The following is a 20690-nucleotide window of genomic DNA, read 5'->3' on the forward strand; positions in this document are numbered from 1 at the left end:
GCACATCTTCACTGTGGTGGGAGAAGCCCTGTAAGCCAAAGCAGCATCTGAGAATTACAGAGCCAAACAGTTAGGGACTGTAACTAAGCTACACTTTTTACACATTATGAAGTCTTAACATTTGAAAGGTTCTCCTGAACTATCAGATTTAGTAGAAATAAAAACAGTGAGACCTCTGAACTGGATCCTTGATCAATCTATGCGCTGTCCAGGGGCACTGAAGCTTTAGACAGATACAGTTCTATACTAAAGGGCAAGGAAGGAATACAGAAATGTTATGCATATCCAAATAATTTACTTTTTTTTAACACATAAGTCCTCTAACAAAGGTGCCAAAATGTACACACGTAAGATGTAGAAACACACCATTTTAAACACTGGGAGTTTTCAGGAAATTTTCTAAAACATGCATAACCTCAGCAGGCAAATACAATGCCATTGACTTGAAAAAACAGTGACACTTTCCATCTCATAAATTAGGACCTTTAGAAATATGCTTTAGCACATCTAAGCAACTTCCATTAAACAGAATTAGAACAGACTTCCAGTGACACATCACACAACACATCCAGGGAAGAGGAACATCAGACCCTTTTGCTTCTGTACATTTTTCTAGGCCGTTCTTTCCTAAACTGTATCCCGAGCCAACTGGCTCTCCTTGGTCACACACAGAAAGTCTAGGGAAGGACAAAAGGCACAGTGTTTCTGACAAAAGTCTTAGTCTCATCTCCTCGCAGTGCTGCGGTAATATATGCCAGCAAAGACCCTATTCAGCAAATTTGCCAACATGATCTTGCCCAGTGGTTTGGCTGGAGAACCTAATGACTGCACTATCAGACTTACCTGAATGTAGTTGTCAACAATCCCCCAGGCAAAGCCGCAGGGAAAGAATCCTGCTCTGGGCTGATTTTCAGGCAAAGGAGGGAAGCCATTTTTTTCTATCAGCTTCTGATAGAATAAGACAGAAGATTTTGGTATCAGCTTTTTGTCGTGGCTTTGGAAGTCAACATAAAACAATCCGCGCCGAATGCTGTATCCCCTGTGCCATTCAAAGCCATCCAGGAGGGACCAGACTGTGTATCCAAACACATTAACTCCATCGTACCGGATGGCTGAGGAAAAAACAAAACCCAAACTCATTGCAGTGCTCTTTTTTTCCTGTGTAGATTACACCATATCAGCAATGTTTGCAGTATTCACATGTAAGAACAATGCAATAGGTCTGATAAGTACCTCAGGGTCTGCTTCAAAGCCCATTTAAGAAAGATATTTCAGCTGCACTCAGGATGCTCTGGGACAGGCTCCCAGGCCATGGGCACACTGTGCAAGGCAGCAGAACTACCTGGCTTGGCTTTAAAGAAGTCAGATTTAGAAAAAGGAGTGGTGCAGCAGCAGTTCAAGCAGTGCTGCTGACAAGGTGTGCCAGTCCTTGGCCTTGGAGGAGGGCATGCTGTGCCTGAACAGTGTGCAGCCTCTGAGCCAGTACTGCAGGGCACTGTGCTCTGATAAGCACGTGCTGCAGGTCACTCAGGGGGAGCAGAAGTGTCACTAATGTAGCACTAACCAGTCCCCAAACCCAGACAGACTCATTTTTCTCATTCCTTTCCACTACTAATATAGATGAAGAAAACCTGAACAACACTTCAGGGGTTATGATGAATTTTTATTACTGTGGATTGTAAGTAGAAATGATAATGTAAGAAGACTGCAGGTGAAGACCGACTTTGTCAATTCTGTCCCTTTTTATCTTTTATGGCATAGAGTTTTCCAGCTTAAATATTCAAAGATTTCTAAAAATATATATTCTAGATCAACTGTTTGGCTTTTATGAATCACCACACACTTTTTAGGTTAAAAGCATTGTCTACTGTCATCTGTACTGCCAGTGTTACAGCTTTATTTCGAGATTTCAAGCGATACTCGCATTTAGTTATATTAAACACTGAGATTCAGCAAAATGTTCCCGGGCAAGGCTCAGCTTCAGGAAAGCACACAGGAGAGTGCTTATTTTAATTACGTAATTAGACCCACCTAATTCAGCAATGCATTTAAGTGCATTGTTAAATGTTCTTTTGAACTTGAGTTTGGCTCAGCAGTCAGAGGAGTATGTCTCTATTACTCTACATCTTCTGTAAACCCAAACTGAGTACTGACTGCACATAATATTTTCCAACTTAACAACACTAAGAGCATGTTTTGGGGAATCAGGGTATCAAGATCCTCATTTCCTGGTTTTGTTAATGTACCTCATTAAAGTAAGTTATGAAGGGCCACATGGATTCTTGATTGCAACCCTGTTTGAATCAATTGAATTAGCTGTGGTTATATAAGCTATGAATTTGGCTCAGTCTCTATCGCAGGTCATGAGAAAATGTCTAAGGAAGTGGAACACGTCTCCTCCTAAAGGCATCATTCTTTTATGTTTGGCATATGCTGGTATTTTTCTAACCTCTGCTCATGTACATGATGACATCTGCCGTACCAGCAGAGTAAAAGCCGGCACAGGTCCACTTTGTTAGTCAGGATTTCTCTTTGAACAGCACGTTACCCCTTCTGTAAGTCATCACACAGCACTCCTGTGCTTCCTGAGCACCTCAAAAGTTCTCCTCAAATCCTTCTTTCAAAATGTAATAGCTTTAAAGTGTCGCCTATGAAAGAAGAGACTTGAAAAGACTTTGGAAGTTTAGAAGTCTCAAACATAGTTTCCCCTGAGAATTACACATTACTGAAAAAATACAACAAAAATGACTGTCTTTTCTCCTTTTTATTTTTGCTTTGTCTCCTTGCCCTCTTTTTAGTGTCTGTCAGTGTGCAAACTAGACCTACTGAAAGCTAAGCCCTCCGTCTGTCTGAAACTGAGTGCCCTTGTCCGTAAGGCCTGCTGGAAATAATGCCTGAGCCGAGCAGTCCACAAGGCATGCCTAGGTGAGCTGCTGCATAGAGCTGGGCCAGAGCTGGTTTAATGATTAAAGAACACTGACTGTGTCCTACCAGCTCTTCAGCTCCTGTGCTGTTCAGCTCAGTAATCTAGAAATAGCTCAAGGAGCCACATCAGTCAATACCAGATAAAGATCCTTAAAACCGTATGCTCAGCAGCTGTCCCACCCTGGAGGGGTGGCTGAAACCCACAACCCATTTCCACATGGAATTTGCCCAGGGATCTATGTTTTGCCTCTCAGTATACCTGAGAATAGCACAGTCCCGACCTGACAGAGGCCTGGCCATTCCTATTCTTCTTGCTACTCCCTGAATTCAGATCTGCTAACTCCCCAGGTGACGACCTATCCTCTTGGCTAGGCAACATAGCAGAGAAGAACCATCATGCCCTTCTGTTCTACATGCTCAACTTCACAAGAAACAGTCAATTTATTTGTTGTATCAGAAAAAGAGCAGAATATTATCCTGGAGTAAGATAGCCACCCATGAAGACACCATGAAGACTCCTCCAACCAATTAGCAACTTCAATTAGTATTTACATATTTTATATTATAGATCTATTCACTCTATTCTATTCTCACTGTTATTTGGGAAAAAATATACAAATAAAATTTAAAAAATAAAATATGAGTAAACAGTAAAATTTGAGGATGTGAATCCCAGATAAAGAGGCTCTTTCTAAAAGCAAAAAAAGCAAAACACAAACCCATGAGGCTTGTCTACAGCACACAATGTCTGAATGGATGCTTCAGCACTTCAGCTGAAATCAGGAGCTTACTTTTTAAGCAAACCTCCTGACTGCCCCAACTTAACCCGCCTTGATTCACATCACAGAAAGGTCTGAGGATGCATGTCCTGAGTTCCTCTGGGGTGAAATTAAACCAGAGTTGGGCTTCAGGAATGCACACAGTGTGGATACCTGTCCCTCAACACCAACTCATTGGATTTGTTCCAATGGAGCTGTACTTTGCTCCAGTGAAGCAGTACAGACAGAGGAGTACAATGTTTTGATGGAACTGGTGCATGCACACAGTGTATCAGGCAGAGGTACTGTCCAGATCTAGGAAGCAGCAAAATCACATCTATGTGGCCTTGGATCTAAATTAAATATCCTGGCTTCTCAGTGCTCTAAACTCCAATGCCATTTTACTATCACTGCTGGAGTGAATCTGGTGGGAACTAGTTCATGAATCTGTATGTGATGGTGCTTTACTGCACAAGACAGACATGCCCTAAGTCTCTGACAGAGGCAATGTATGCCTTTGTCTTTGGTCTTTCGTGTTGTACAACTTAAGACTGCTGACTGCCAAATACTATTAGAAGGAAGATCCATGTATGTATATCCAGGACTTTATAAGTGGAGCAGAAATATGGGTATCAGCCGTAAGGGTAAAACCCTTTTCAGTTCAGTACTTCATCTGACTTCATACAAACTGGTAATACTGTGCATTCAACAGCTACTGTCTGTTTCACATTCTATTACTGCCACTTGGGATGCACTGACTCATGTATTTATTCATCTTTTAATTTATTTTTTAATAAATAGGTTTCTGGAATAGCATATGACCCTTCTAAGTCTTTGTGATGCTGAGAATACAACAAAAGTTGTTTATACCCATCACATGTATGAACATGGCAATGTAACACAACGGCTGTCTTGTCTGAAGAAATACCTATAATAATACTGTTTCTAAAACCAGAAAAGTAAGCTGTCGGTCCACAAGTCAATTATTCACTTGTAAATTAACATATTAAAGACAATGTAAGTGGAAACTGAAATCCCAACAACTCATTGATGAGGACTGAAAGAATTTGTTTTGGCACAAGGAAATGGGAAAATAGATAGTAACAAGGTAGTGCATGTCTCTTACTGTGAAAAAAATGATAGTCTGACAAATAATGTAGATTATATAACACTCAGTTCTCCTTAAACTGATGCAAATTCGTATTATTGTGATTGATATTGAAAACTGTATTAATGTAACATTTGTGCAAGTGCAAAACTGAGATGCAGAATGAAAAGTATTTTTTTACCAATATATTTTTTGCAGAGGAACTCCTGCTGGATAGCATTTACCTTTCCACGTATGTATTCTCAAATTTTGAATATGCATTCATGCACCAAAGATATGGAAAGCAATTATTAACAAATAACATAATACATTTCCCTAAGTCCATTGAGAGTAAAGTTCACACAGGCTTTGCACTTCCTCCCACCAAAGATAGCTGAAATTTTCCTACTGACTTCAAAGACAGCAGCATCGAGCTCACTAAATGCTATCTGCAGATATTATGGGTCTTCCAGAGATGAAAAGAACAAACCCAGGAAAGAGATCTGGAGTCTCATTTCACAAATGCCAGCATGAATGTTAAAGACCAAAATAGATTTCAGCCTGTTTTTTGTTGTTGTTGTTGTTGTTGTTGTTTTAACAAATCTCTTTAGGCTATGTTTTTTTTTGTTTGTTTGTTTGTTTTTTTCATAATTATTTTGACAAGAACATATTAACACAACCTCAATCCTACCTTTCAAAGTTTCCATAATGAACTTCTTGAGATAGTAAATATATTTGGCATCATCTCTCTTGGTGCTACCAGAAACAAACCAGCTGTTTTCCACAATGAATACTGGGGGGTCGTTATATTCAGTGCTTATCCAGTAAAGGAGCTGCCTCAAGCTTATTGATTCCAATTGCTGGAATTTCATGTGCGAGTCCAAGAGCTGGAAACTCAGGGTAGCTCCAAAAGAAAGAGCAAAAAAGTCAGCTGTTCCCTTGATGTACTTCTTGTCTTCTTCACTGAATTCAGGCAGCAGAGATGAGAGGTTACTCCTCATGCTCTCTGGATAGTCGCCGTTAATAAATATGGGCTTAGCAAACCAGCCAAGCACAAAATCAAGGGATTTTTGACATTCTTTTATATTTTTTTCAGTCATATGTTGAGGTTTTATCCAGTGGGAGCTAAGAGCAATGGACACTTTTCCTTTTTGAGTTGGACGAAAATAATCATTGTACAGATGCCAGACTTTAGCGTGTGCCTGTGGAAAAGAAAGACTGTCATTAGTGTGCCCAAAGCTTGATTTTAAGTATTGTAATTTGTTCCAAATACAATCCAGTGTCATGTAATGACCACATAAACATTGCATTTGAGGGTCTGATCCTATTCATCAGCAGTTTACAACTCCTAATTTAACTTCTCAATATAATAACGAAAGACAAATCTCTGGCTGTTCTGGGAAAATTGCATTGCAGTTCCCTATGAGATAGATACAACTCCAGACACTGAGCACATCTTTGGTATTCAGCTAGACATCTTTGTGAGCTTTTATGATTGAGTTTGGACATATTTCCAGTACTTCCAAAAATGAAAGTGCATTTAACTAAACACGTCTCAAAAGACGTTTTCTTTACATAAATATCACTTTATTTGCAGATTCACAGACACATAAAGAAGTCAGGCCTATTTGTACAATCTACTGAGATCTCTCAAACAATGCAAGACACAGAAAACCTGCAAACTTGTTTCTAGTTGAACTAAAACACACAGTATAGGAAAAACTACTAACCTGGTTTTAGAAAAGCCTATGGAAAAAAAACGATTTATCACTGCAGCTGAAGAATTATTCCAATAATTCAATTTAATGTATTCATTAAAATTTAGTATTTATCTCAAGCATCAAATTTCAACCACTTGACTTCTGGTCTAACTTTATCTGCTACTATGGGATGTTTTCTACCAAATTTCTTCCCCGTGATCTTACAGAGTTAGTTGAAACAGTCTCTTGATGTTCCCTTTGAAAGCTAAATAGATTAAGTTCCTGGAGCCTTTCATTATCTTCAGGCATAGTTTCAAGCCCTCCAACCACTCTTACTGTTCTCTGAATCTCTTCCAATTTGTCATCATCCATCTCAAACTACAGCAACTGGATTAGACATAATATGCTAATGACAGTCTCGCCAGCAGTGAAACCAGAGATAATTTAATATACTGTTTCTGCTTATGTGTCCATAGCATTACACTATGAGCATATACTCATCTAAAATACCATGATATTTCAAGAGCACTTCACCACCTAAAATATATTTTTCTCTGCACCTAGCTTATCAAATTTTGACAGATCTATGAATCAACATCATATCTTTTTGTCATCCTCACATTTGTAGAAATTGTAATGCTTCTTTCTAGGTAATTGCTTAAAAGGCAAAAGACACAAAACCTTTTCATTAGAACAAAATCTACCTGATAACTATCCCCAGTTTACACATGCATTCTGAGACTTATCAGTTAGTATTTGTTCATATAATGTTGAGATGACACAAATTTTAATTTTTGCTATAGAAATTCTCAGGTGTGCTGAATATGTGACAGACTATTAATCAAAATGTCACGGGCATTTTTTCAGTTCTCTGTGGAATAAAAGACATATAGAAAACCAATCTTCCAATTCACACAGCTGGTATGTTAGCAAATTTTATCGTTAATATCATAACTTTTGTTTACAGATTCCTTTTCATATACTCTTACCATTCAAGCTTTCAACTGCAATGGTTTCCAGTTGCAAACCTGATTAAACATTAAAGAATTAAGATTACTGGTCATTTTTTATATGGACCCTGTCAATTACCAAGGAGAAATAATGACTTCTATCATTATACTGTTCTTGCAGAATTTTAATTGGAAGTAAAGGACAACTAAAGGTAAGATCAATAATTAGGGCTCAGTTCAGTTGCTGCCATACAGAAACGTACTTCTGTTGAGTCATCATGGGGTATGTAAAACACCTGTGCGTTTGACTGCCTGTGGAAGAAACTGATGCCATGCCCTTTTAGAATGGTCACTGAAACCCAAAGAACTTCGAAAATTCTAAATCAATAGAGGATGCACCTATGTGTACGTACCTGAATCGAGCTGTCAGATGCAAACTTTAACATACATGTTCTCAGGTACAGTATACCAACAATTAACATAATGCAGTCCTGCCACTTGTCTATACTACAATTAATTCTAATGCTAGTGAGCAACTGAATATAGCAACCACTTTAAAGTCTCATGACACAAATGAAGCTGACTGGCACTTACTTAACTTTACACTGAAGCACCAATGTGCTGACAACAGAACAAAAGACATTTGGCACCGTGACCAAAATTTCACACAATCAACATCATAAACACATAAGCATGATTTTTAAAATATCATTGGGAACAAATATGTCACCACTTGCAACTTCAAGAGATGTCTAGAGATACATTATTGATAGTACAATGAAGCAAGGAAGAAGGGAATTCCACAGGTCAGCCCTTTCCACAGAGAGGTGCTGTTCACTATCTCATAACAATGAAAAAAATATGAAGTGCAAAAATGTGGGATTATCTCATTCAATTTCACCTTCTAAAATGGTCATCTAGTCTGCCTCTTTAGAAAATAAAGAGACGTGTTAAAAATAAGCAGGATGAGTCATTCTTTGGGAGTGCATCTCTTTCCACTGCTGACAGACAAAACCTATCATTTAGTTTAGACAAGACTTATGATCTACAAATAGTTGAAAGCAGGTAAGAGGAAGTTAATTTAAGTGTTTGCCTCCTGAAGTGTGCATGAGCTGGAATTATACTATGCATAACTGTAGACTATCCATAATAAACTAGCAAACATAGAAAATAGGGTATTACAGTTCTCAGGCTTGGTGGACATAGTTTAATGGAGTAGTTCAAATACACATAGAAATTAAGCTGGAAGGAGCCATGACAGAACAGAGTCTCTCTGGATACCTGGAATAGGATTAATTTTCCTAAAATCAGATGTATAGTGCAGCTTTGGAGACTTCAGAGTATTCCAGGCTCTAGCTGCAGGTTCAGAAAGCTCTGAGTCCCGTCTAAATCCTAAGTCAAAACTGCCAGCCCCACACAGATGCCTGGGGTATTACAGGATGTACTGAATGATAATTTGCACATCCATACCTATCTTCATGCCAATACAAGCCCACTGCTAGGGTGTGACTCATTTTGAACTTGAAGACACTTCTAATTCTGCCATCCACATTAAAGCTAGATGCCCAGGCTACCACTGTAGACTCAGGCTCCACTCAGCTGCCTGAATATTGACATCTATTTTCCACTCCAGAATGATGGCTGTTCCATGTAAAAGTCCTAAATAGTGTGGGAAATCTCACATGGCACTACCTATACTGACCTAACAAAGTTAATTTGCCTAATGAAGTCTAGAGACTGATTCAGTGGTACAGTACGAAGGACATATCACGGCACCCAGCAGGACTGCTGCCTATGTCCCAGTAGTTTAAGGGTTTAGGGGTAGATGCCCAGATCCTTTTGAGATCAAAACAAGGCCGGCAGGTATGATTCAGGACCCAAATGGAGACCATGTTCTTCTGGAGCAGCAACTGGCGGCTAGACAGAATATCCTAGGGTGGCTCAAATCATAGAATCATAGAATCATAGAATCACAGAATCACAGAATCATAGAATCATAGAATCATAGAATCATAGAATCATAGAATCATAGAATCACAGAATGGTTTGGATTGTAAGGGATATTTAAGATCATCTAGCTCCAACCCCCCTGCTATAGGCAGGGATACCTCCCACTAGACAGCCTGGTCTAGTGATTGGCAACCATGCCCACGGCAAGGGGGTTGAAACTAGATGATCTTAAAGGTCCTTTTCAACCCAGGCCATTCTGTGATTCTATGATTCTATGACCCTATGATTCTAGACCAGGTTGCTCAAAGCCCCATCCAGCCTGGCCTTCAATGCTTCCAGGGAGGCAGCATCCACAGCCTCACTGGACAACCTGTTCCAGTGTCTCATTACACTCACAGGAAATAATTTCTTCCTAATATCTAGTCTGAATCTATCCTCTTCCAGTTTAAAACTATTTCCCCTCATCCTGTCGCTACATGCCTTTATAAAAAGTCGCTCCCCAGCTTTCCTGTAGGCCCCCTTCATGTGCTGGAAGGCCACTTATAAGGTCCCCCTGTAGCCTTCTCTCCTCCAGGCTGAAGAGCCCCAGCTCTCTCATCCTGTTCCAGTAAGGGAGGTGCTCCAGCCATCTGATCATCTTCGTGGCGTTCCTCTGGACCCGCTCCAACAGCTCAATGTCCTTCTTGTGTTGGGAGCCACAGAACAGGATGCAATGCTCCAGGTGGGGTCTCACAAGAACAGAATATAGGGGTAGAATCACTTCCCTCAGCCTACTGGTCATGCTTCTCTTGATGCAACCCAGGATACAGTTGGCCTGCTGGGATGCAAGCATACATTGCTGGCTCACGCTGAGTCTTTCATCAACCAACGCTCTCAAATACTTCTCAGGGCTGCTCTCAAGCCATTCTCCATTCAGGAGAACACAACCTGTACCTGTGCTTGGGTTTTCCCCAACTCAGTTGCAGAACCTTGCACTTGGCCTTGTTGAACTTCATGAGGGTGGCATGAGCCCACATCTCAAGCCTGCCCAGGTCCCTCTGGATAGCATCCCTTCCCTCTACCATGTCAGCTGCTTGGTGTCATCTGCAAAACTGCTGAGGGTGCACCAGTTCCAGCACCGATCCCCGAGGAATGCCAATTGTCACCAGTCTCCACTTGGACATTGAGCCATTGACTGCAGCTCTCTGAGTGTGACCATTCAGGCTTATCCAGCAAGTGGTCCATCCATCAAATCCATTTTTTTCCAATTTCATGACCAGGATGTCATAAGGGACAGCACAGAAAAGAAGCATAAGCCAGACTAATATTGATTACTTTATATTTATCTAAAATCTTACTTCTTCATCTCACTGACTTCCTTAGAACACATTTTAGTTCACAGCTGACTAGGATTAAGATCATGACAATCCATACTTCAATACTTTTCATGACACATAATGTGTTGACTCCTTGCAAGCTGCTGAGGGCTCTTACTTTGTTCCTTGTTAGCTCAAGCAGATGTGTGGTGCTGACAGATCACTTGGCTTGACTGGAAAACCTTACCAAAAAAGGCTGGTTACAAGACATGCAATCACCCATGTGTTTTGAGCAGAACTAACTGCTACAGCTTGTGTCCTAGTTTTGAGGTTGCTGAATTTGAGTAGTCTTGTCATTATTACTTGCTTTCAGACAGTAGCACATATTGCTAGATACCAAACTCTTGACTGACACCTTTTTTGGGGGATACTCCCCTACATTCTTAGACTTGAGCTAAGCTGGTACTGGGAATGCTGCCAGTTACTGTGGGGACTCTGTGCTCACTACTGTACGTTCTTTAGGAACATAATCTCAACTAAGCTTTTAAACACTTACTTTACCCTTAAAATGCTTACAGCACTAAAAAAAAAAAAGTTTTCTATCACTGCGAAAATGGAACAAACTCTCAAGATATAGCTTGTCCTTGTCCAAGTCCATCCACATTTATGTACTTAATACATATTTCATACTCTGGCGTAGACCTGTTTTCAAGTCAATATATTTTTTCCCCTAATTTTCCCACAAAATATACCCATTCAAATCATGCTCTACCTATATTCAACCTGTGAAACTCTGGTATTCATCAGCCCAGTAATGACCAAGTTTGGCCTAGATGATTTATCAAACAAATTTCCAAGGCTGAAAAGCCCTTCGCAATGCCAAAGTATGGGCCAGTCTACAAAGTCCAAATTCCTGCAGAAGTAGCAGAAATAATTCAACATAGGCAAACAGTCTTCATAATAATATGTCATTGTCATATCCTACTGTATCGCGGTACAGAGCTACACAGTCCAAGAATCATTAGGTAAAGTCAGTTTAGTAACATACAGACATTTGTTTGCCTGACTACTCTAAATTCCTGCTCAAGATCATTAACAGCTTCCTGGGTCTGGCACTGATATGTAACATTCTACAAGTTCTCAGTGCTTATGCCTATCATGATGCATAACCTTCATGACAGCAAATCAAGAATTATAATTGGGAACATCATGATTCAATAATTTGTGCTCATTCCTCTAGAACAAGTTGCCTCAATATTCAGTTTTGTGTCTTCTCAACCTATAATAATACCATTCATTTCACAAATAAACTGCACAAATTACCTGCTCTCTACGCTCAGATGAACTATGTTTTAACTCTCTATTTGCATGTTAATGAAGCTGAAGAGGGAAGTGTTACTAAAACTCATTTAGTAATACAAAGAGAAGAGTTAATTGGAAAAGATGTGCAAAGGATTTTTGATTACTAGAAGGTAGGTTGATGTATCTCCAACAAAAAATGTCATTACTCAGTCCTACATCAAAAGCCCTTCTGAAATGAGAATAATTTTTGGAATGGTATGGGAAACTCTAGTGTATGATTAGTCAGAATATACTTTGTACCAAGAAGAGAAAAGATGCAATCACCTTCTTTTCCCCATTTCATCAAAAACACGTACTTTAATCAAAAGCTACCAAATAAGAATGTCACATTTCATGTAATGTTTCACCCTTAGAACCAAAGTCAAGTAGGTTTTATCCAGACAGTGTTTTGACAAACATTGTCTTTCACAAAAAAATGATATTCTTAACACTGAGTAACAGATACAGAAATTTAGAAATTGCTTAAGAATTTTCCCACATTCTAAAGCAAATATGATAAAACCTTCACATATAAAGCACAAGACCTTGCTATAGATAATATGCTAGTCATGTAATTACTTCATTTTTTTCTATATATTTTTTTCAGAATAAATACCTATTTTTCTAGTTTCCTATTAAAGTCTATTAGTTAACATTACCACAAATTATTGATTCAACAAGTCTGGTATTTTTGACCAATTTCAACAACATGGGACCAGAGTTAGATGTGTAAATGATACATAGGATGCTAAGCAAGTATTTTTAAGTCTATAAATATTTAATGTAAAGTTTGCTACAATTTTAGCTTTCAGAGTTGATAATACACCTAAACTACATTATTTTGTTGCACTTCCTTTCTTACTGCAGTTTAGTCACTTTTTTTTTTTGGCTGTGTGCGTCATGGTAACATGTTTGTGCCTCACAAACATGGATGAATTTATACCATACAGAAGGCAGGAAGCAATACCATTCCTATTTAAGAAGAGCAAAAAAAGATATTATGGCATTCATAGAAGAAGAAGAAAAATTAAACCATATACCTTAACTTCTAGAGCAGTGTATTAATTCCAGAACAATGCCTCTGCTTGGTATGATTTTCATCTCTAAGAAAAAAGCACCAAAGATGGCATTAAATATTTGTCTAAAGGCACAAACCTCTCTGAACCTCATCCTGCCTCGCAAGGACAGGAAACCCTGGGGAACAGCAGCTGGATGACGCACTCCTGCCCTGCAAATCCCACTATCACCATCAGAGGCTGAGCAAACTCAGCCATACACTTCTGGAGGAAAATTCATCTCACCTCATTTTTGTCATCGCCTGCATCTGAGCAAGTCAGGCAAATGGCAAAGGCAGAAGATTCTAGGCCACAATTCATCCAAGCCACTCTTAATCACCTGATGAGAGTAAGATGAGAAGCGTGCATTTCCATCCGCTCACTCCACAGGTGGGCTGGCACCAGCCAGTTCTGTCTGAGCAAACCAAAGCAACAGAAGAGGAGATGGCTGGGAAAGCGGCTATGGGTCTCATGAGACACTCTGAAAATACAAAGGTCATCTGGAAAAGAATTAGGCAGAATCTGACTTCGAGAAGCAATAGGAGACAAGATAAAAATAGCTTTATTTCTGACAACAAATGTTTCTGAGACACTTGATGCATTTAATCATTTTCCGTTACCTCTGACAGAAAAGATTAATTATGGAACTGCACAAAAATAGTTCAAGGAATGTTGTGACCCATGTGCATATTAAAGATATGAGAGACTCTTAAGCAGAGTACAAAAAGAAGATAAAAGTACAGAGCAGTCTGAGAGATTTAAAGCTGAAAGACAATCTTGCAGTACTGAAGGGAGCTTAAATTAGTCCCTGATAAAAGACTTGACTCTGATTGAAATCTGGGATATACTTTGGTGGTATTTAGGGGAAGACCAAGAAATAATCACTGCTATCAAAACTGGTTCGGGAGCAATGAAGTACATAGACTTATAAAAGCTCCAGAAGTGAGACTGGCCTGCAAAGCCATGTACCAAAGTGCAAAGCTCTCAGGGGCAGGTCAGTTTCCAACCCTGCTGACATGCTCAAGTGCACAAAAAATACCACCTAAAAAAAGATGCAGGGGAAAAGACATGGAGAATTTAGCTATAATCTGCAAGAACAACTGCACAGAACTGCACATCCAAGGGATAGAACACCTCTTCTACAAGGAGAGGCTGTGAGAGCTGGGGCTGTTCATCCTGGAGAAGAGAAGGCCCCGGGGAGACCTGAGAGTGGCCTTTTGGTATCTAAAGGGCTGTAAGAAAGAAGGGAAAAGACTCTTTAGCAGGGTCTGTTGCGATAGGATAAAGGGAAATGGTTTCAAGCTAAAAGAGAGCTTTAGATTGGATATAAGTAAGAAGTTTTTTACAGTCAAGGTGGTGAGGCACTGGCACAGGTTGCCCAGAGAGGTGGTGAATGCCCTGTCCTTGGAGACACTCGAAGTCAGGCTGGACAGGACTCTGAGCACCCTGATCTAACTGTAGGTGTTCCTGTTCATTGCAGGGGACTTGGACCTTTAAGGGTCCTTTCCAATTCAAACAATTCTATGATTATATGTTGCTGTCAAAAGTACAAACCAAGATAATAATACCATTTTGCAAGAGTTGATAATCACTTGAAAAGTTAAATGTATAAAATGATAAAAGTGATCCATGATATTTATAGAATATAAATATTAAATATGTAACATAGGTAAAATAGTGCCGAGACATGGCACTGAGATCAAACAGATGCTAAAAGCCAACTGGAAAAGAGAGAACTCATTATAGTACTGCTGAGGAGAAGGCATCAATTCTTGATCAAACCTTTGGTCTCATGCAGTTTTATACAAAGTGGATAGCAAAGGAAACAAAGCAGCTGAGAAAGAAGTAGTCTCTCCTGCAGGAAGCTCTCAGACCCCAGACTACAGAACATTGCTCCATAAACTCCAGAACTCAAAATTCTCCCTATGCTATGGCAGAAGCCAAAAGATAAGAAAGATAAAAGGGTTGCTCTGCAAGTCACACAGTGAAGGGAACAACGACACTAACTTTTTTTTTCTTGAAAAAAAAAAGAAACTTTTTTTTGGTTACACGTAGACTGAAAAGATCTAAATGAATATATAAGAGACAATAAATTTCCATACCTTAATGGGGAGAAATTCTGGAAAAGATGACTAAAGCACCCATCTGTGCATATTCACCCCTTCAACACACCACTTGGAAATGCTTGTTCTACACATTGCTGGTCTATGTTTGTTATCACAACAGTTTAACAGGGAGACTGCATTTCTGACGGTTCAGTGGGTACCGAGACAGCAATTTGATCTAGGGAAAAGCTGTAGAATGAAAAGAATGTTTTCAAAAGTCTCAGAGAAGTTGGCAAAAGCTAAATAAAGAAAAAGGGCTAATTCCCTATAATTAAAATTGTGTGTTAGGAGAAAAAATACACTAACAAGAGATAGAAGTAATCAGAGAGGACTAAAGCTCATTATCACTATGTGTCCTGGACAGACAAGAAAGTCACAAAGAGGTATTTCTGCTTGCTGGGATTAATCTAACTACCTAAACCACAACACAGATCAGAAAGATGTTAAAGACAATCCATAATTTTGGTTGTAAACAATAGAATGAAGAGCCTGGATTACTCATTACCCTAAAGAACCCAAATTACTCACTACTCATATGCCTCAATTTAAAGGATCCTGGGTAGAAGCACTGTGCTCTGGTATGAATGATTAACCTAAAATCTTAACCTCGGCAGAGCAGTGGATTCAAAATGAAGTGGCCCTGCTGAAGTATGGGTCTGCTCCTGGATATGTACTGGAACATTTTGTGTGCACCTTAATGCTAAGAATTTTCCAGGAGAAAGACAGCAAGAAACCCCTGTAATGTCAATTTTAAATGAGTATCAATTTATTCTGATTTGGCAAAGCAATGTTTGTAGAGCTGGGAAAGGCTGACAGAAGGGCAGGCAGAAACTATTCCTGAGGTGCATTCATGTGCTGCCCTAAAAGCCCCAGATGTTCCTTAGCCACTTAGAGATGAACGGGTAGAGAGGCTTTTACCCAACAATGGTCCCAAAAGAAACTATACTGCAGGAGGACCCATGCCAAAGTATTTATGGATCCTGACCATCAGCCACAGAGGCAGTAAAAATATCCTCAAACCACAGACAGAAGCTTACTGGAGCAAGGAATAATTTCACAGACTGAGTATTTCTAAGGCTCTGATGTAGCCTATCATAAAAGCAACAGAAATTACTCTTAGCCAGAGCTGAAAGAGTTAACTAAACAAGCACCAGCCATGACCCTGGGAGAACAATTATAAGGAAACTGATGAATAGACCAAGTGGTACAAGGCAAGAGTGAAACATTTAGGAGTACACTGATTACCTTACCAACAGTGAGCAAAGTTAATAGGAAACCCCTAGCTCTACAAGTCTGTATGAGCTCTGTTCTATTCTGGTTTGTTTATTTTTCTCTATGATTTTATATCCATGTTTGCAGATACGATTAAGCCTTTAACCAAGTCATTAAAACCTTGCAGTGACGGGAGTGGAGATCAGAACAAAATCTGACCTCTTCAGCATACAAAGAAGGCCGGTACCAGTAGCCACATTGGGAATGCTGTTCCAATAGGGCCGCTTTATGTGCATGCTATCATCCCTCCACAAGGAAAGGCACTCAGTTCACTCTGTATGGAAAGAAGCATGCAATGCTCCTGGGAGACTTAGTGCCAACATAATGGGAAGATCAAGAAATTGTAGAGTGGGTGAAAGGTGTAATTAGCAAACTCGGCCTATTTAAGTACATCAGTACTGTGGGCTCAGCAGAATAATGAACTGCAACAATAAGTGGTCCCCACAGCATGCCATGGGGATCTCATCCAATTTGTTCATAGGAAAAGTCACTTTGAGGAGGCTAGAACAACAGAAGACAGTTCCATCTGGGAGAAGACATTAAATAATGGATACAGAATTATTGAATGTGTACTATAGTAAATGCTTCTACTACACAGGTTAGATCCCCTCTGTCTTCAGCACCCAAACATAACAGCTCCATGGTTGCCAGTATTAACTGGTAGGTACTTAACCTCACAACAAAACAGTAACGGCTGTACCTGGATACATCATCACTAAGCAACGACAACCAGTGGTTCGACGCACCAAATGGCATGAGAAAGTGTTTCTGGAGCCTTGGATGAACATCCTGGTGGGTAGCTCTTTCCATTGCTAGTTCCTTGTGAGGAACAACAGCACTAGGCAGTAATAGTGAAGAAGGAATTGGAAGAAGTCTCCAGTGGCTAACAGGGAGGCATTTGATCCTATACAGTGGTATAGGAATTATAAATTCAGGCAATGTATGTGCAATCAACATATTACAAACTGTAGCAGGCCATACACCACAGTTGTTCATGTCCAAATCTAGCTCATTCACAGATGAGATCATAACCTGATTTACTCTGCTGTAACCTTGGCAATTAAATGTAATTGTTCTGAGATTAGAGCTTTGTATCACTGACAATGGGCCTCAGAATACTACAGAAAGTTCCACCCGGCCCTCCAGATGGATGCACAAAGCAGATCACCAGGATAAGCACTATATATGGATGGTACCAATTTACAATCTTCACACAACTGTTTAGATCATTATTTAACCAGATGTGAATACAGAATTCTTCCTTCTTTTTCTAATCAGTCTGCAACTGTTTATGTGAGATGCAGCCATGTTTGTATGCATACCCAATATACAGCAATCACTATAAATTATCTCATTGTTCTGTTTTGTTCTGTTTTGTGTGCATTTAACAGAGCTGATTGAATGGTGTGATTTCAATTATCCAGTACCTTTGCTCAAGTTGCAAAAATCATTGAAATTGTATACTACATTAACTTTAATCCGGTAACTTTTGGAGTAGATTTTGCATGGTTGTTGCAGATAATAAAGCATTCTGTAGTGTTTGAAGTCTAGTTGGTTGTAAAAAGCAGCCAAAAAAGCAATGATTACAGCACACTGCAAAAGCAAACAAACTGAAATAACAACTGCAACAGAGAAGGCTGAGTGTCATTCTTGATGGGAATCCCTCTTGTGTGGTCCCCTTCGGCTGCAGGAATTTTGAACTTAGCTCTACATCATGTAGCTGTAATCCTACGTATGTCTTTTATATTTCCTGATTTGTACAAAATAGAAGAAAAATGAGCAAGCTGGGGAATAGCTATACCCTTGGAAGAAAGAATGAAGGACTAACCTCAAACCTGTACAGGTTATCATGAGGCCACTCCAGGCAAAAAGTGCTAACAGCTCCAAGAAGACCCACTGTTTATTTCTGATCCACAGAAACCATAGGACGATTAACAACATCATTGCTAGATTCAGGAATGATAGCTCACAGTTTGCAGACTAGTGAAAAAAGGGGTTTAAAGTCCAGTAAATACACTACTGCTACTGCTACCACCAAGCTACACTATCATATAAATAGGCTCCAGATCCTGACACAGAGTTAGATGTCAGACGCCTTCAAGTCCACTTGCAACCTAAGATTCAGTTCTTTACACAGAAGCCTCTAAGTACGATTTGGGATGTTCTGGACTCTCGAGACACCTGCATGGACAGATGTAACACAAACCTTTGAATCGGCAGCTGGAGGTTAGGTAGGTTTCTCAAATGACACATGGCTGTCTATGTGCGTAACTTTATTAGCCTGAGTGGTTTCTAAAGAGATTGCCTTGCAATCATAGGAAGTTATGGCTGTGAGGACACATACTGTGGAAGAGCATATAAGTCTGTCTCAAAATCCTAGAAAGGTTCAAGGAATCCAAGAGGACCTAAAATAGCCTTTCCCCTCTGAAAGTCTTAGGCCAGTAACAACTCCTGCAGGGCTGTGAATCACAGGGTAATGTAAGCAGATCAGGCAAGTAGGTCTCAGTGACACATAACCTCTGAAAGCTTGATGTCTCAGTTGTCTGTCCATCTTTACAACACTATGTAAGTCTGACTGAAAAGCCTGAATTAATACACTGGCTATTACTAGCTGTAATTCTTCCTCGTGTCAGTGAATCCATGATGTTTGGCTATGAAAGGCAGATCTGGGGAACTGAAAGAGGAATTAGATCTGCTTACTCAACAAAGGTACACCTCATCAGCATCTCCAGTCACTGGGGAGGCAGAGTTTGGTCAGACACGTTTATTTAGTGGAATCAGTGCATTCTTCAGCAGCCATTCAGCAGATCAAGTGCAGCTGTTCAAGTCAGATCCCAGAAGAAGAGAGAAAAATTTCAGCGCAAGGAAAGACAGGGAAAAGATTCAGGTGGGGCAAGAGAAACTCTTGGGTTATGGCATTTTTAAAGACTCAAACAACAGAGCTATGACATCAGAAGGAGATGGGGGAACAAAACGGGACATCCAATTGCAGAGGGGGAAGGGAAGATGGAATTTGATTTTTTCAATTTCTTCAGAGGCAAGGATAATTTATGTGTATTTACTCAGGTTTTTCCAGAAGCTCTCAGCTATACTGCAGTCACAGATTAAACTGGATTCAATTTATATTTCCTCTGATTTGGGAAATGCATTTAGAACTTCATCCAACGCCCGCCGAAATCATGAAAATACACTTTTCAGATATGAATAAGTCTCTTTATGTCTGTTTCTAAATGCATGTTTAATGGCATTTATAAAATTGCTCTGCTACAGAGATGAATATTAACTCAAAAGCGTACAAATGAAAGTTTTCCTGCTGTATTCTTCCAGTCTGTGAACATAATAAAAAGCATCATTTAAGCTCTTAGGTGAAATCTTACAGAACAGAAAAACGCAACAAACAAGAAACATTTAAAATAGATTATGTAACTCCTATAACTCTCATTTATAAACATAATGATCATATTGTTGATTATCTGTGGAAATTAAGCCAGGTTTCACCAGTTTGTATACAAGGAATCTAACTAGTTTGGCTGACATAATATTGAATAAATGCTTTAACATAATGGTTAGGAAGCTCAATGTTAGGAAAGGTGAGAGAGATAAAAATACGAGCTACAGTTGTTTCATTTTTTAAAATATATCCTATATTTTTATATGATGCAATATAGAATAGGGAGAAGGGTTGGTACATCAATATACTGCAATTCCAACCTTAGTAATTCAAGGCAGAAATCACAGTAAAAAGAGAGTTGTCACCCAATTCTTACAGAAAGAAAGGAAAAAGAAGGCAGAAAACAGCAAGAGAAGAATGATTGTTGTCAGGGCAATTGTTTAGTCTAAGTCATAAAGAAAAGGTCATGTGTTGTTTAATACATGCAGTCATAAAAACTAATCAACTGCTCCTCTTTCAGCAATCCTTGTTCAGTCTCTGTACTCCCACCACCACAGTACTGGGCACTACCATGTAAGAATCACCTGTCTTGAAGAAGAGCAGTTCAAAGCAGAGTCAGAGAAGCACCTTACTTCTAAGTCATTGACTCAAGAGATACACGGCTGCAGTAAAACCTTTCAGTAGATTTCCATGAAGACATCCATCAAAGCACTCTCAGGACTACATAGGTTTCTGTAAACTAGCTAAGTGTTACGGTCCCTCTTCTAGAGACCAGACATGACAGGCTTGAATAGTGGAGGGCAGAAACAGCAAGAAACCCAGTGACTGAAATGTTTTTAAATCCTGTTTTTTTACAGCAGT

General features: G+C 39.5%; 1 protein-coding gene across 5 annotated transcripts in view; it reads right to left on the reverse strand.

Moving 5' to 3' along the window:
- KL (klotho) overlaps positions 1-20690 on the reverse strand; it is a 50015-nt gene that overhangs the window by 10409 nt on the left and 18916 nt on the right. For all 5 annotated transcript variants that reach the window (XM_021378099.1, XM_021378093.1, XM_021378106.1 and 2 more), the window contains 2 exons: positions 5462-5972; positions 844-1112 (listed from right to left, as the gene is read on the reverse strand). In XM_021378099.1, the coding sequence (XP_021233774.1) occupies positions 844-1112; positions 5462-5972 (780 nt within the window). The remainder of the gene's footprint in view (positions 1-843; positions 1113-5461; positions 5973-20690) is intronic.

The sequence above is a fragment of the Numida meleagris genome, chromosome 1, assembly GCF_002078875.1.
Source record: "Numida meleagris isolate 19003 breed g44 Domestic line chromosome 1, NumMel1.0, whole genome shotgun sequence".
NCBI lineage: Eukaryota > Metazoa > Chordata > Aves > Galliformes > Numididae > Numida > Numida meleagris.